A 16,814-nucleotide genomic window follows, 5' to 3' on the forward strand; every position below is an offset into this window, starting at 1 on the left:
GGTGTAGTAAACTACACTTAAGCAAACTTAATATTTTTGGGGGGCATTTTAAGCTTCCCTATCAACACAGTTGGACTTTAAGTTTTATAATTCCATTGTTTTGTATGATATTTTCTGAAATACCAAGATTACAGTCCCTTTTTATGAGGGTATCTGAATCCTTGGTTTTCTCGAACACAATCTATCTCCTTTTTTTTCCCCCAGTCATTTTTAGGGTTTAGTTTTGTGTTTGCATGCCACAGCAGGATATTCCGAGCATGGGAGACAACAAGGACAAAGCACCTTTGCCTCTGAAATTGCCCACCGGCACTTGAAGCAGTGAACTCCGCCCACTCAGTATTTAAACCCACGCACAGCTTCTCACTGGAGAACTTGATCTTGACCAACACGTTTAGATCCATGGGGGAAAAAAAACACTAACAGCTAAACCCAGATTGAACTGAGTTCTAAATCCTAAGAGGGTAAGAATTTTCTTTACTGATTTTCTGAGCATGGCTTATTAATGAGATTGTTTACAAATTAATTTGCATAATGGATTTAAGTTGCACTGTTGGGCATTTTCAGAAGCCTGTAAACCTTTCATCTGGTGTATAGTTTAATGAGTGTTAATGATTTATGAGCAGGCGTTTTGATGAGGAATCCTCTGGGGACATTTTTTTGTGCAGATAGTGTTTGTTTTAAAAGGTGCCCACTGGGTGAAAGGTCTAAATGAATGAAATGGGAGAAAAATCCTGAGGTGCACCTCCACCGGCTCTGTTCTCTTCTCTTTATTGTTGGTTATGAGCAACAAGTTAATTGATTTGTTACATCTGCTTTCCCCCTAAGGTTTCATCTACAATCTCTCGGATATCTGAGACCTTCATCAGCCTTTTTGGAACATTTTTTTTCCCCTTATTATTATTTTTTTCCCTCCACTCTGAGGATTTAAACCTCAGCCGGTCCCGTGTGGTCGCCCACTCCTTTCCAGAGAGGGTGTAAAGTTAAAGTTGGACCAGAGATGCGGTCCCTTCTGCTTACTGTGTATTGCATCAGCCTGGTTTCCCTCCAGCAGTTGCTGGCTCTGCCGGTTCAGGAGCGTCCCGACAGCAACAGGTAGGACGCACCGCTTAACACCGCAGCTACTATTAATATTACCCTACAACTTTATTAACACGAAGACCCGCTCTTCTTCTCTGATTGGCTGGTTACTTTGAACACGCAAGATAAACATATCTGGAGCTGCATTGCAGTTTAATTCAATGTTATTGCGCCGCTTGTTGCCACAATGGCCGCTTTGACCGGCTTGGTTGCGGTTAAAGCGGAATATAATGTCCATTATTACAGGGTAATTGGCTGTAATGTCGTCGTTAGATATTCAATAATGTATTGAGCATGTCAGTAGCCCACAGTGCGACAATTCCATTACAAAGCTTACACTGATTTAGTTCATTTAAGAGAACATCCATCCAGAAATTGAGTTATTCCAGCGAATGTTCCCATTTCTTCAGTGGACTTTGGCATTGTTTAAAAACACAGACATTACAGCTGGTCAGAAATGTGACATGAGCATAATTAAAACTATCTTACTGACAGTTTGAGGCTTTCTTACAGTTTCAGTACTCCGTTTACGCGTGTCACTGAGAGGCTGAACCATAGCCTGTAGCCATAAATCAGGGTCAGTCTTCAGGGTTACTGTGCGTAAAAGTGAAAGCGCTGTGTTGTGTCGGGCAGATAGTCGGTAATGTGGTCTGCAAGGTCAAAGGCTGTGGCGTGATAAAATGAGACACTTTCTCCCTCTTTCAGATAATCCCAGCTGAACTGCAGAACAGCTGCGGAATATCAGTGTGTGGCTTTGCTGTTTCATATAAAGAAACCAGAAAACCTAATTAGGTGAATATAGGTTTTATTTCTGTGATGTTTTTCTCATACTGTGCTGTGTTTTAGTTTTATTTCCTATGGAAGGTTATCACTTGTAAAGAAAAAAAGTAGACTGAAGTTTAAAGTAAGTGATCAGGAGGTGAGGACTGAGACAGGAATTGGCATCATTGGCATCAGAGTTGCAGGTAATCTGCATTCTATGTTTTTTCCCCCCAGCTTTCTAAGGATGATGATTTTCTCTTTTCTGCTCTTTCCTCTTCTCCCTTTTCCTCCATCTCCCACTCTCAACAGCCATCACATGAGTAACTGTTTATAAACGTTTTGTTTGGTTCAATAACCTTGTGATTCTGTATGGAAAACTGTTATTTCCGAGGTGGGAAAACCAGTTTGTCTCTATGAATAGCCCGGCCAGAAATACCAGTGTGGACCATTGTGAAGGATCTTGTTTGGCTCTGAGTGGTACCTGTACTTTTCCACCCCTTGACAGAGCTTTTAATAGCAAATCCCTGAATAAGACATAAGACAACAGCACAACAGCCAATGTGATTCATACACACATACAGTTCAGTCTACCCATTTGGATGCATGACGGAGGCCTGCCAGCGATGCAACACACGTGTGGAGTTGCAGCGTTGAGGAGCAGCGAGGAATGTGGATGAGTCAGTGTGTGAATGCCCTCTTCTGGTAGATGTTGGATCCACAGCTACTGGCTCAGTGTCAGCACTGATATGAATCAGAGTGAGGCTCAGTGATGTGATATGACAGCACTGGACGGGGGGGCAAGCATGGGGCCTGAGAAGCTCTACCCTGACTCTCTTATACAGTCTGTTTTATCTCTACATCGCCTTTAAGTTGTGACCGAGCAAAGCCAGTGTTGGGAGACAGAATCATTGTATTATAATCACACAAATCATGAGTACTGCAGTGGTGGTGCCTGAGGAACAGCAGTGATATTGAAAACAGAAACTCCAGCACATATTGAGACTATTAAGGTTAATTTCTTGCCTTTATTTGATAAAATATGGTGGAGATGATGACAAGAAAAGGGGGGTGGGGGGGTAACACACAGCACAGGGTGGGATTCAAACCAGCAACATTTTACCTTCCACACTAATTGTGACATGTTAAACTGCTCAAAATAAACACCATACAACATGTCATACTTGTGACCCATACATTAGTTGGCCCTATTTGTGACCTGTGTGCAAGCAGTGCTATTGCTATTTGAAATGTGTCCCAGGAATGCTGTGATGGTACACGTATTTGACAGCTTGCAACCAATATAAAATACTACTAGAACAAGATCATGACCTCTTACCGGCTTCAGTATGAACACAGTTATGCTTTAAGGGGCACAGATCCAAGTCAAAAGCAGCCCAGCCAGAGACTGATCCCTGGTCTTTGTGGCAGTGGGCATAGACATTTTTCTCTGTCATTTCTTGTTGGTGCTTTTACTGAAAGACGTGTGAAATATTATTTGTAGCTTAATAACACACCAGGAAAGGATATGTGTACATTTCCTTTTAAAATCAGGCATCAAATCCTACAGTAGGACAGGAGTGAAGGGGTTTGGGAGAACAGCGAGCTCTTCATGTCTAACACTGATATATTGTATTGTGCTCAGACGGTGAACACCTGCTGCTTACTAAAATGATGGCCAGTGAGGCTCCTGTATCCGCTCTCAGTTTGTGTTGCAGAATGAGATTTGTGAGTAATAAAAGTCTCAGCTATATAATTAGTCTGCCCTTTATCTCACCAGAACATTAAGTGATGCTCATATTTGATTTCATATTTAAAGGTTTTGAATAGTAGGATGTGTAGGTATGCAGGTACTGTTAGGATATAACCTCAACCAACCCCCGGAGGCACCTCGACCACACAGTAGACACAGTCACTAATGTGGAAACAAGCTCATGATCTCTCACTGGTTTCCCACCATCAACAAAATTGTGTTCCCAGACATCCAAGTCAAAAACAATGCAAATGGGGATTGAGCCCTGGTCTTTTTGGCAGCTAAGCAAGTACTTTTTTCTCTGCAACCACCTGGATGCTTGTTCCAGATCAGGCTTTGTGCATCTCACATAAATGTCCTGCCTGGCTTTAATTAGGACAGTAAATTCTCCTTTCTTAACTCCACGGAGCACATCTTGTTCTGTTACCATCACAGACTGACAGCATGAAGCATATTCCTCTCCCATTGTATGCTGAGTGTGTCTGAGCTCAGATGTCTGTCATTCCTTCCCTGTTCTGTGTTTGTGTCCATGCTGTCCCTATAAGTCCTGATAAGGACACGACAGAATCCCACAAAGACGCTGTGACAATGCCTGATGGTGTGCTTTCCAAACAAAGAGAAATTGCATGTTCCTTAGAACACACGCAATACATATTCCTCATTGTTGTTTTACATAACATCTTGAGGCTTTTTTGTGAGAGAAAATAGCTGGGGTCCACAGCCAGGCAACAAGTTAAATATGGCTTTAGCAGCAATGCGGCTGTACTATACAGATTCCAGAAACGGGAGCAGACTCATTCCTTCGAGGTGGAGGAAATGTAAAGCTGATTTGCGGTCAAGCTCGCTCCATCTGGACGAGGAATCATGATGACGATGGCACGACAGATCAGTCTGTGTGTACAAGCTGTGGGTGCGGCCTTTGTCCAACTCTTCAAGGCCAAATTAAGTCATGGTTTTCCCTAAATAATTTGTTAAATCACTCACTCCTTTATATGTGGATTTGAACAATATGTTCAACATAGATACTCTTAACATAATATTTACCTGAGAAGCACACAGGGCGGCTTTTTTGAGCTACTGCACAAGCAGTTGGCTTTGGGTCCATCCTCTTGATTTGCTATCTCCATTCTGACATAGTCACTGTCTATCAAGGAACAACAAGTACATTACTGTCTCTGTATCACATATACATTCTCAGAAAACCACTCACGCTTGCAGAACGATTGAAAGCAGAATTGCCTCTGCTGTAAATCACTTCACGAGAGGCCTCCAGTCGTATGTCTCTTTTTTGGCTTGGAATTTTAGCTTGGACTGTTCAGAGTCATATTTACGGCGTAAACAGCCGTATGGCTCCATCGGGGTCAATTTGACCAAACCCAGGGCGAAGCTGAGGAGGGTGAAAGCTGCAACCCAAAGAGGCAGAGAATTCCACTGTGGATTAATGGCTAAGACCTAAATTCCACCCTCCAGGTTTCTGCTCAACACAGAAAGCCACACCATTGTGGAGGCATGAATGTGCATGTATATGATATACTGTATGTGTATAAGAAGAGCAGCTTATAGTGGGAGTGTAGATTAAAAGATTTAAGGAAAACAAGTGTGGCTTCTGAGGGAAGAGAGAAGCCTGCTGTTGTTTGATGATGATTGTAAGTGTTGTGTCTACTCTCATTGCAATGATGTGGTTTCAGAGCAGACATACAGTTTTAACCTGGCATCTGTCTATCCGTGTAATTTACTGGCTGTACTAAGCATGCTCAGTGTCCAGTTGTGCTTGCATAAAGTAAGTCACATCCCACTGAGGAGGTTATGAAAGCAGAACTGTTCCCAACAATTACACCCAGTGTTTCATGTGAAATAAATCACCAGTCCTTTATTTTTGTCCTGTTTTTTGCTAACAACAATCTCCCCACTGTTGCTTATTGTGGAAGATTACAAATGAATGTGCTATATATACTGCTGATTAAGCTTCAGCCTCTTTGGTAATCATGTAGTTTATCAGTGACATGGTACCAGGGTTAAAGGCATACCATCAAAATGGGGAGACTTTGGATTTCATTCCTCCTCTTAAAAGTACCAATGCAGCTTGCTGTGAAGTTAATTCAGAAGAAAAACCAAACAAGGCAGCACAAAAAGATTGTCTGTTTTTTATCGAACTGTAAAATCTCTAGAAATCATTTTCAGACAAATAGAATGTTTGATTAAAGCCTTTAAGACCGTGCAAGGCGTCGAAAACCACAGCAGGATGAACAATTAAAGAAAAAGTAACTTGGATATCTTTGATCGTCTGCCAATCACAGAGATCTCTGCTACTGTTGAGTTGTGGGATTAGACTTTTAATAGCGAAATGCTTGTCGCGTGAGATCAAATGTGACAGAGTGAAAGAGTTCTCTACTGCGAGAGTCTTTTAACTTCTGGAAGAAAAAGCATAATAGTCCAAAGTCTTTTTGAAGAGGATGTAACTGGAGCTGCCTCTCGGCAGGCTGACTCGGGGCTTTAGCCTTGGCATTGCCCTCCATTACACATACTTCACACAGCCAATAACATAAAATATGACATTTAAATTCGTCTGTATACTATTACAAAACTACTTACTTGTGTGATAAATCTTTGCGTTAAACTGAAATATATCAGGATTCAAACAAGAAAAGCAAGAAATTGCGTTGGAAATCTTGAACTCTTCCTTTCTCTAACAGGAAGTATTCTTCTGTGTTATTCTTGGTCATGGGGTCCTTGTCTTTAAGCCAGTTCAGATGTCTTTACTTGCCAATTGGTTTCTGGTGAACTGGAGCTGATTAAGAGGAAGACCGGCAAAGTCTAATCATGTGTGAGGGTTGGAAGGCGTGTATTGTATTGTAGAAAAGTTATGAGGGATTTTCCAGCTGTGATTGATGATGAGCTGGCCAAGAACAAAATGCAGTCCTGGCTCCTGGTCACTCATTTATTAGTCTTATGTTGCTCAGATAAGACAATTAGCACCATTTTTTTTTACCAGGTATTCAGGTGGGCTATCCAAGGTGATAGAGGTGAAAGCAGTGGTGTTACCTTTAAAGCAGTTCAGAAAGTGGCTATAATAAATCTACATATAGATATACACAAAATAAGCATTCTTATTACATGTAACATACTTACAATGTTTCATAAACACACAAAACATAAATAGCAGTCAAATATAGCTTTCACTGTGCAGACCAGGTGGGTGTAACTTGGTGATGTGGCACTAGAGCACACCGAGCCTGTCCTGGAAATAGTGTTTGCCTCTGTCTGTGGCCTGGCGTTGCGCAACTATTTATTCAGTCACTTCCAGCGTTGGACAGCAGGTCGTCTACAGGCTACTGAACCTGCCAACAGTGAGCCAGCAGCTGGACTGGCTGAATAAACCAAGAGCTCTGTCTCTCCCAGAGAGAAACCCCAGACCCACCACAGCACAGACTGTAAGAGATGCCGTCTGCTGCGTCTCACATCTCAAGTGTGAATAAAGATTTAGTGCTCGTGGTGGGATAACACAAGTCAGCAATTTACAAGTGGAACAGACTTTTATAATTAGATCAGCTGTGGCTTCTGCCTTTAAGAACATGGAAAAATAGCGCCAAACTACTGTGAAAGATTTTTTCCTTTTGCTGAAAAAAGCAACCATGGGAGATATATTTACCCTCATGGTGTATTTAAAACTCTCTGCAAAAGAAGAAACTATTGCTAACTGGCTGCCAGGTGCAATAGCACTCTCCTGACCATCAGCAGTGGTGATGGGTTAACACTTGGGAACTTGAGACACAGTGTACTGTACAAACACAGTGGTGACAGCTCAGTGAGGGGCTGCAGGGTCACGTGGTGAGAAACGACTGTCTTTGTCAAACAATGAACAGATGGTGAGTCAGTCGCTGCTGTGTTTGTTGAAAGGCCTGTTCCCGCTGGTCCACTGCACTGCAGAACATGTTCGTCTTAACAGGTCATTTAGTCTGATGCGAAGAAACCTATTTTTTTCATAAAGGTTCTGTTTACCCAAAGTACAAAAACACATTTTCCTGCTTAACTCTTGTTAATTTAAATGGTAGCTTTAGTTTTTCCAGAGATTTCCATCCCAATGCTATTTAAGTAAACCGGAAAGTCTGTGATAGTCAAAGCACTGAAAAGTGACAATTTAACAGTTAATTAGCATTTTCTCTTTTCTCAAACAATATCCTGGTTTCTCTGGACAATGGGCAGACCTCAGTTTTTACTGCTGCTGGATCACATTCAAGGGTACGGACAAGGGACCAATGTGTTTTTTAAGGCTTGCTGGATGAATATATATAGTAAATATATATCTAGTACAATTATCAAGTTTAGATGTGTCCAAAACCTTGGTTTGTAATTGGACACCTGCAGAACTGATGACATTCCCATCAGCCTCATCTGTACCTCATGTTTAGTACTTCTTAGCACATGTTAGAATGCTAAACTAAGACGGTGAACATGGAAAACATTACTTGCTAAACATCAGATTTTCACATCAGGCCTATCTATACATTGTCAGCCACAGCCAAAGTTCTTTTCCAATTCAAAGTCTGCATGTAGCCGAGAACAAATCAAATATCCAGAAGTGTTCTCACTTGACTCACCTGACTGGTATTTTCTCCTCAGGTTGGACCTCCTCAGCAAGCTCATTGACCAGAAGCAGGATAAAGACTCTGCATCGGGAAGCCAGCCTAACATCGCCATCCCGTCTTCAGCCCCCAGCCTGTCCCCAAAATGGCTGCCCGGTTTCCTTAGATACCCACCGGCCTCAGGAGTGAGAGCAGCCACTCCAAGCTTGCCATGGCTCACCAAAGCTTCACAGGTCAAGGGGACGGTGCTGAGAGTTCGTCGCCATGCCCACTCAGGTTCACGAGGTGGTCATCACTACCCTCATCACGCCCAGTTGATGAGAGTGGGTTGTGTCCTGGGCACATGCCAAGTGCAGAACCTCAGCCATCGGCTCTACCAGCTCATTGGTCAAAGTGGCAGAGAAGACTCGTCCCCCATTAACCCCAGAAGCCCCCATAGTTACGGATGAATTAGACACCTCCAAACAGCCACAGCAAGTCTTTCTACATCTCCATTTATTTATCTGTCACTGGTAGTCTTTGCATTAGAGTTTGATGTCCATAACCTTTGTTTATCCATCTTAAAATGGCAATTATACTCCTCTTAAATGACTGCATATCGTGCCTCGTTACTTTTTGTGTTGATTGATGGATTTGAAGATTCCTAATCCTTTTTGAGATCCTTAATTTGAATTCTCCCACCATACTGAGAACGTTTGAAAGATGTTCAAGTTTTTTCAATTCACCCTCCGCAATGTTCAAAAGAGGCCAAGAGGCCTCAGTTTGATGTCTTAATCCTGTTAATGTAAGAATGAAGGCTTGTCTCCAACATCATCCAGTGGCCTGGTCTTGTCTGCTAACTGATCTCCCCAGCGGTGGTTATCCTGCGGCTCATTGATCAAACACTTAAGCCCCTAATGTGGATTTCAGCCTGCACTCTGAGCTGGAGCCCTGTCAAAACCAATGTATTCCCAAAGACCTTGTAAATGACCCAATGAACCCTTTTACCTCATTTCAAAATTGCATGTACAACTTCAGCATGAACACTGACATCCCTGGGATAGTCCATGAGCTTTCAGCTGAACTGGGAATTCATCACTCAGCAGGTCTTTGAGTTTCAGGACCACAGTTTACATAGTTGCCACAGCACTTTCATTCTGAGTCAGGAGTTAACCACAAAAACTTCTCACTGAAAAAGAAAAAGAGGAAGGTTCAAAATCCAGTGTTTTGGAAGGAATCTGAGTGCCCAAAGGATCAGTTTCTTTGTTGTATTACAGTGGCCAGTTGGCAGATACAGTAGTGAACTTAGGAGCCATGGATCAGGACTCTGTTGCACCACTGCATTTTCCCTGCCAGAGGCCAAGTCTGAAATATTAGCCCTTTCACGTGATTCATAAGTGCCCCCTGCAAGTCAGGTCTTTGGGTTGACAGCAGTTTATTAAACCTGGCTTAATCACTTCAGTCATATGTACAGCCACAGCAGGAAAGAGGGGCCCTGAGCCTCCCACGGTCTACACACTCTAATGCATAGAGTAAAGAATATGGCTTTGGGATTTTCCAAAGTAACATTAATTCTTGGAAACAAATGTTGCTGTTAAAATTTGTGAATAGTAAAACACTCTCAAATATAGCTCTTACCCATGCGGCGCCAAATGCAACGCAAGTGTCTTTGTGAATTTCAGACTGACATAGTTGTCGTATTCCAGCCAAGCACCCATGTTGTTTAAATGACAACTGTACTTGCGCCCATCTGACTGCCCATGGACATGGTCTTAAATTAGAAAGCTAAAAGCATTTTTGCCCAAGTAGAGTTCTCTATATGGTGGATTACAATGACTCTTAATTAGAATATATAAGAAAGGGTCAACTGCTCCTTGCTTTCCTTATACAATACCTAAAATTTAGCTGGCAGCAAAAGGCACCCTTGGTGTTCACATGTAATATGCTAAATGAGTTTAGAACAGTCCTGAGGCGACGGCCAAGAGCTCTGCTGTTACAATGTGGGTTTCTAATGAGAGACCACAGTGACCAAAATGTTAGGTGTAAGAAAGCCCAATTTCAAATATGTACTCAAAGTAGCATTGCACTGTCAAAAATACATGCCCTGACATCTCCTTTTCTCTATTTATGTCTGTCTTTGAAATGGTGGGCAGATGATGGACTGAGAATAACTTAGGTCAAGCTCTTCTCACAATGCATGCTAAGATTTGACAGGCCTTAAACTTTTCCCCCAAAAAAAAAAAAAAAAAAAAAAAAAAAAAAAGGCAACCAAAACTATAAAACCCATATTTTTGGTGAAAAACATTCTGATCCAAGAGTAGGAATACAAGCCAAAATGTAGGCACACTTTTTGATTTCTATGCACAGTCATTTAGATTATTAATTGTCCAGTCATATAAGTATTTTATTTATAAGTCCACAAACATAAACATTTTGTAGATGTAAGAGCATTAGTTTAAACCCACCAAAAACCTGGCAATACTTGACATCATATATCAGTGTGTTCTTCTACATCTTAATTGGTGTGTCTTCATTTTTTTTTGACATCATCAACAGTTTCTTTTATATATTTAGTCTCACAGCCCCATCCTGCCTCTCTTTTTCTCTTCTTCCTCTTTTATCACAGGGTAATAATCATTGGTTCTTTAGTCCTAAATCTAATCTGTTCAACGGCTTGCTGAGGTGACACATGCCATTCTCTCAGCTGTAATGGAGCTAATCAGTGTCTTATGACAAATCATTAAAAGGCTTTTCAAACGCTGAAAAATCCTGGTGGAGCTTTCTTCTTTTGAAAATGTACTATTTCACACATATTGTTTTGTGTGCGCATGTGTTTGAGCTGAAGTATGCAGCCTATCAGGGCGCTTATCTTCTGTGTTTGATCTGTGCTCTGGACCACTGCGCTCCCAGTCTTTTTTTGCGCAGGATGTTTTTTATGACGTCAAGCATTGCGTCATGTCAAGTTGTGTGAGCAAACTGTCGACGACTGCTAATACCTCCCCATGGAAACGTGTAGAGCTTTCAAGGCTCATTATTGCAGAGGCACTGTTAGTTTTGTACAGTACAGGAAGATTTCAGCAGGTTTGCTTATTTTCCATTTCAAAGTCACATGATCTTCTTTAGAGTCACAGGAAAGCACTTTAATGCAAGCGTGTGTGTTGACAGCTTGAATTTCACTCATTGTAATGAACTTGTGAAAGTTGAACCTGGTTCGTGTAAATGTTGCATTTGAGACTGTCTACGAATGTGTTTGAAAATGTCAGTGCACTACATGTGGCATCAGGATGACTGAACCTGTGCACCTGTATATGTATCTTTATCTATGTCTTTTTATATAGATCTAGATCTAGATATATTGATATATATATATATATATGTATACACATACATACATACATATATTTATATGCATGTATATATGTGTGTGTGTATATATATATACACACACACATATATACACATATTTGTATATATTAATGTATTTGTATATATCTATATTTATATATGTATGTATTCAGTCAAACTATTTAAAGAAAGGTGTGTATTTAAGTTTACTTTGTAAGTTAATATCTGTGTGTCACCAAAGACAAGATTATTTATCTCATCTTTTCCACTGCTCCTTAAACATGACATATGGTAGGAAAGGAAGTCTTAACTGTAGTTAAATTGTTACTGTTTGACCTGTTTGTCCTTTACTCTGTAAAATAAAGAACTGTACTGTAGTGTGATGAGTATAGAGTTTTCGTGATTTAAGAGTGTGTCTGTGGATGCTTTCATAAAGAAAATGAAGACATATACATGATAGTCATATAAGGCTTAAAACTCAAAGTAATCCATGAAAAAATTCAAGCTATATTATTTAATTTATTTTTTTAAAACCCACTTCTGAATCATTTCCGCCCTCCTCTATGTCCTTGAACAAACTGTTGTGACCCACTAGTCAAAGAAGTCAATCATTACATGACAAAACTAACAAATCTAATGGGGAACGGGGGCGATGTGAATCAAACATTGAGAAACGTATGATCAGGGTATGATCTGACAGCAGCCACGTTAGCAGTGAAGGTCACACGATTGAGTTAATGAGTGACAGGAGGTTTGGTCAACAGCAGACGAGCCATTGGTTCATTTGTCATCTGGTAAAGGAGAGGAGAGAGGGAGGACAGCAGGGAATAGGAGAATTTAAGAGTTCATGCTCTTAAACTGCTCATTTTATGACCTAAACCAAGAGCAAATTATTGTTTTGGAGGCAAAGCTGCTGTTGAAGCAGACAGTTGACCATTTGAACCTGAATGTTCCATTCATTTCCCTTTAAAGTCTAATGGATAAAGGATAAAGAAAACATCTATTGGTGCAGCATTGAGCAAAAATGGTATGCCCAGCCACCGTGAACAGCTGCTGTAATGAACACTGAAATAAGGCCCAGGTTAAAAATACCACAGTTATCCTTTAAAGTGACTTCATCATTACAATAGCAGCCCATTTTTTCCATCCTGATATACCAGTGCTCTGGTTTTGCTTGTTCCAGGACTTCACTTTGGCTGACAAATGAAAGGAAAAAACAACTGGGTGTGTATTACTAAGGCGCTGTTCCACCATGAGACTCCAGAGCAGCTTCAGTGCACTTTGCCATAGATTATCTGATTCTTTTAATCTACTCTGGAGGGATGATGAGTATTCTTTCACATCATTTTCACACTCATTACTCTCATTATTCATTAAACCATTCACTGGGGGCATGTGAATTTAGCATGACATGGGGTTTTAGAAACTTGGGGATCTTGAATGTAAAATAAAATCCTATGTGTTTGACTTTGCATCTTGAGGTTGATAAGACATTAAACCTCAATGTTTAGACCCAGATGGCTACAGTACTGAACTGGAGGCTTTAAAAAGAGATAAACTAAGAGAATGGCTAAGATAAGCAACAGAGCATTTGATTGAACAATATTTACATACCTTACAAAGTACTTTTCTTTTGTTGCTTAGCACAGCTCTGTCAAAGGTACAACCACATGTCTCATCTGTATCTGTACAGAAATAGAAAACAAGACATGGTTTAACAAGCAGCCGACCGATGTATTTACTGACTATCAACAGCTTTAGCTGTGATGGATTGGAGATCCTTACAAGGTGTACCCTGCCTCTCACCCAATGTCAGCTGGGATAGGCTCCAGCCCTCCCCGTGACCCTTATGGGTAAATGGTATAAGTAATGCATGGATGGATGGATAGCGTCAATAGGCAGGATACCATCCAAATGTAGCACATTTCAACCAGATTTCAAGACAATGCAACAGAAAACGTGATTTAACTCATGTTTCCTTCCACCACGGTCATGTGAATGTTAGGAGAAGTGAGAGCTGGTGCTGCACATTTTCCATTTAGGTGTCATTAAAACCACTGCTGACGAAGACCATGAAATGAGATGATGTAATTAAAATAGTGCTAGTCAAACCACAGTGAAAATCAATGTAGAAAAACGTGACAGAAGTAGGGCATTTCTGTTTGTTTAATGTGTTAATTTAAGGAAGCTAGCAGTCTTATTTCTCCCACAGATGTATTGTTTTCGTCCATTACTATTTTCATCTCCTCAGTGCAGTGGAAACTTCAGTGGTCATCTATGTCACACGTGCCATGTACGTCATGATTTATTCACCAAGTCTGTTTCCATGGCACTTTGTCATATTTTGCTTTCATTGTGAAGCATAAAACCATTATTTGTGATATTTGGAGAATTTCTGGCATTTCCACTCTTTCAAACGTACCTGCACAAATTAGAAATACACATTCCCTCTACGTGTTTGTATTTGGTTCCCGTGACTTTCTGTTATCACTTTGCTCCTATGTTTTATCACTATGTAAATAACAAATACCAGAGCGTCAACCAGCACAGGTTATGTCATATTGTCCTGCCTGCGGCTGATGTATGTCAGCCAGCAGAAACTGTGTCACAGACCAGTGAACACTCTCCCCTCTCATTTACACTTAAGGCTTTTAGTCCACTCATACAGTCTTGGGAGTCACATAATGAGAGACTGCAGAATTCATGTCATTTTCTAAACCAGAAAAAGAACTAGCATCCTCCAAGTGGTAAAAAAGCTGAGAATTCATTCCTGAGAGTCAAAAGCACATTGTGTACACACTGAAAACCACTAACTGAACCATGGTCAGGTCAAGTGACTGGAGATAGATGACTTACTGCAGTGAAACTCACAGGAGGCCAGATCTGGTTCATTTTGCCAAATGGAAAAATACCAACAGCATTTACAGACAGGAGATCATGGTAGAACATTCTGCTGTACTAAGTTAGCGCAGTAAAATGCATGACTGCATTCATTGGAGAACCACTCCACGGTTTTTGATCCATAAAATCATAAAACCCTCACTGTTGGAAATAGGTGCGCTGGATTTTCTTGTAAACAAACAAAAGGAATGGCATTATGCTTCTCGCCAAAATCACCAAGTATCAAGTAGCCTGTATCCTTGAGGTCTAACAAACACACATCTCCTTCCTTATAAACAATGCATAAATGTAACACATGCACAAACATTGCTCCATGGTGCTACTAGTGGTCAAAAACTCCACAGGGTTCCTTTAAATGGTCTCAGCTTTTAAGATAATTAGGTGAAATTAACCAGGGGTTGGGGATTTCACAACTCGTTGGTACTAATCATGATGTTACTCATCATGATAGTACCAACCGAGTGACCCTCCTGTGTGAAATTAATAGAGTCTGCTCTTAATGTCTCAAAAAAAAAAAAAAACCCTGAAAAAAACTGAAAAGAGAACTTAAGGTGTTACTGTTAACTGGTAAATTGTGTGGTGGTGTGGATTCAACATTGCATACAGCACAATATGTGACTTCTACAATATCTATATCAGCAGCCCAGCCTGGATAAGAGGTTGAATGTTCAGCTAGGTGGAAGCTGTTTTGACTGTAGTTGGAGTATCCAAAGGGACAAGACTGTAGCTTGTCAGTTAGCTACGGTTTGATACACTGTCTGTACCAAACATCACTGACTCACTGATTAGAGATAAACAGAACACTATGCACAGTGGCTATCTGTCAGCTGACAGCGGTTTGGGCTGTCACACTAAGATAACTAAAGATTGGTTTCAAGGCCTATGGTTTGCTACTGCTTCGTCTCAGCTTCTAGTTTGTAATTTATAAGGTCATAATTTACACTGAGTGAGCGACTGGGGCTCTGACTCAGTGTCACTTTAATCACACAGGGTGTTAGTGTGACTGAACCTTGACTTACTGTAGTTACCAAGCAGTGTTTCTACTGTAGCTCCCAGCATTAGACTTCCAATGCAATAAACGTTTCCACCCTCAGATACTTTCAGCTATCATTACGATGAGCATTTAGATCAGGGTGCCAGCCATTGCTTCTCTCTGCTTACGTTACTGGGTTCTGGATTGTGCAGTGGGGCCAAGTCAAACCAAAGCCCTTGCTGTTTGATTCTAAGTGGTAGGCAGTGTTTACATTTACGCTTTGGATAGCTGAAAATTTCTGCAATCAACCTCCATTGTAGCAGTGTGGGAAGCAATCCACACAAAACAAGTCCAGAAACCCAAACATTACACTGGCGATAGCATTTTTTTTTTTTTTTTTCACCATGGGATTCAACCAGAGGACACAGAATTACAAAAACATACTCACTTACATATAATGGAATCTAGCAATTTTTTTTTCTCCCAGGTTGGAGATCTTGATCTCTGCTAAACCCCTGCATCACGGAGGCGCACACAGTATGTTAAGGAGTTTGAGAGGAGTTCATTTGCATGTCATAGAAAAATATATTGCCTAATTGAATGAATCAATACTGAGCAATATTTTGCTCTGCTGAAATGCTGAATTTATTTTCTTCACTCCCTGTGAGAAGGTCAGCCAATCACATGTCAACCGCTGTGTGGCAATGTACATTACCAACAAAGGTGGATCCACTCATCCCACAGTAGCCAATGATTTTTGATCAAGCCTAGAGCCCAAGAACTGTACAAAGTTTTCTTTAAATGTTGTTTAAGCAGAGTAAGAACAGAAGGTTTTTCATTCAGTGATTACAACTGTGACATGAAATAATGGCTAAATGTTGCTTTGTTTGTGCTGTTTAAAGGAGTAGTTTAACATTTATTCACGTGAGCTGAACAGACAAGATAAAACATGTTAATTGGTAAAGTTCATCATACACCTGTGCAACTAACTTTGCAGTGATCCAGGCAACTGTTTCCCCGATTTCCAGTCTTTATGCTAAGCTATGCTAATCACCTACAGCCTCTAGCTTCACCTCTAACTCTCAGCAAAAACATGAATATTTCTCTAAATGTATTCTTTTAAGATCTGCTCTTTGTAATATCATTATATACAACACATAGTATACTTTTTTCCCCACTGTCCACAAAAGAGAATAGTACTATTTTTTTCTTTCTCTCCAATAAGTCCATCATTCAGAGTTTTCATATATCATTTGTCAATTTGTAATTTGCTTGAGTGGTCCAGTGAAACAGTACATGATCATGTAAAGCAGCAAAATGGGCACTTGATGCAATTTCATTTTATCAACTATCAATAGCTTTTTTGTCCTTTAGCAAAATTCTGACTCTGCTCTCAGGAATGTCATTCTCTACTTGTCTGTTGTCAGTTTGTTTTTGCTGAGAC

The 16,814-nt window shown here is 40.6% G+C and overlaps 1 protein-coding gene across 1 annotated transcript; it reads left to right on the forward strand.

The window, feature by feature from the left end:
- Positions 1–333: 333 nt before the first annotated feature.
- On the forward strand, positions 334–11,873 carry adm2a (adrenomedullin 2a). The gene is made up of 3 exons (XM_018697170.2): positions 334–461; positions 826–1,092; positions 8,210–11,873. Exons 2-3 carry the CDS (start codon positions 998–1,000, stop codon positions 8,619–8,621), a joined length of 507 nt encoding a protein of 168 aa, XP_018552686.1. The 5' UTR covers positions 334–461; positions 826–997; the 3' UTR covers positions 8,622–11,873.
- The last annotated feature ends 4,941 nt before the right edge of the window (positions 11,874–16,814 follow it).

The sequence above is a fragment of the Lates calcarifer genome, linkage group LG18 (genome assembly GCF_001640805.2).
Source record: "Lates calcarifer isolate ASB-BC8 linkage group LG18, TLL_Latcal_v3, whole genome shotgun sequence".
Taxonomy (NCBI): Eukaryota; Metazoa; Chordata; class Actinopteri; family Centropomidae; genus Lates; species Lates calcarifer.

What these genes read in the sequence shown, in the direction of transcription:
- adm2a (XM_018697170.2), top strand. Translation starts at nt 998, where the DNA reads ATGCGGTCCCTTCTGCTTACTGTGTATTGCATCAGCCTGGTTTCCCTC. An exon ending in GAGCGTCCCGACAGCAACAG is followed by an intron (nt 1,093 to 8,209) that starts GTAGGACGCACC and finishes TTTTCTCCTCAG; the next exon opens with GTTGGACCTCCTCAGCAAGC.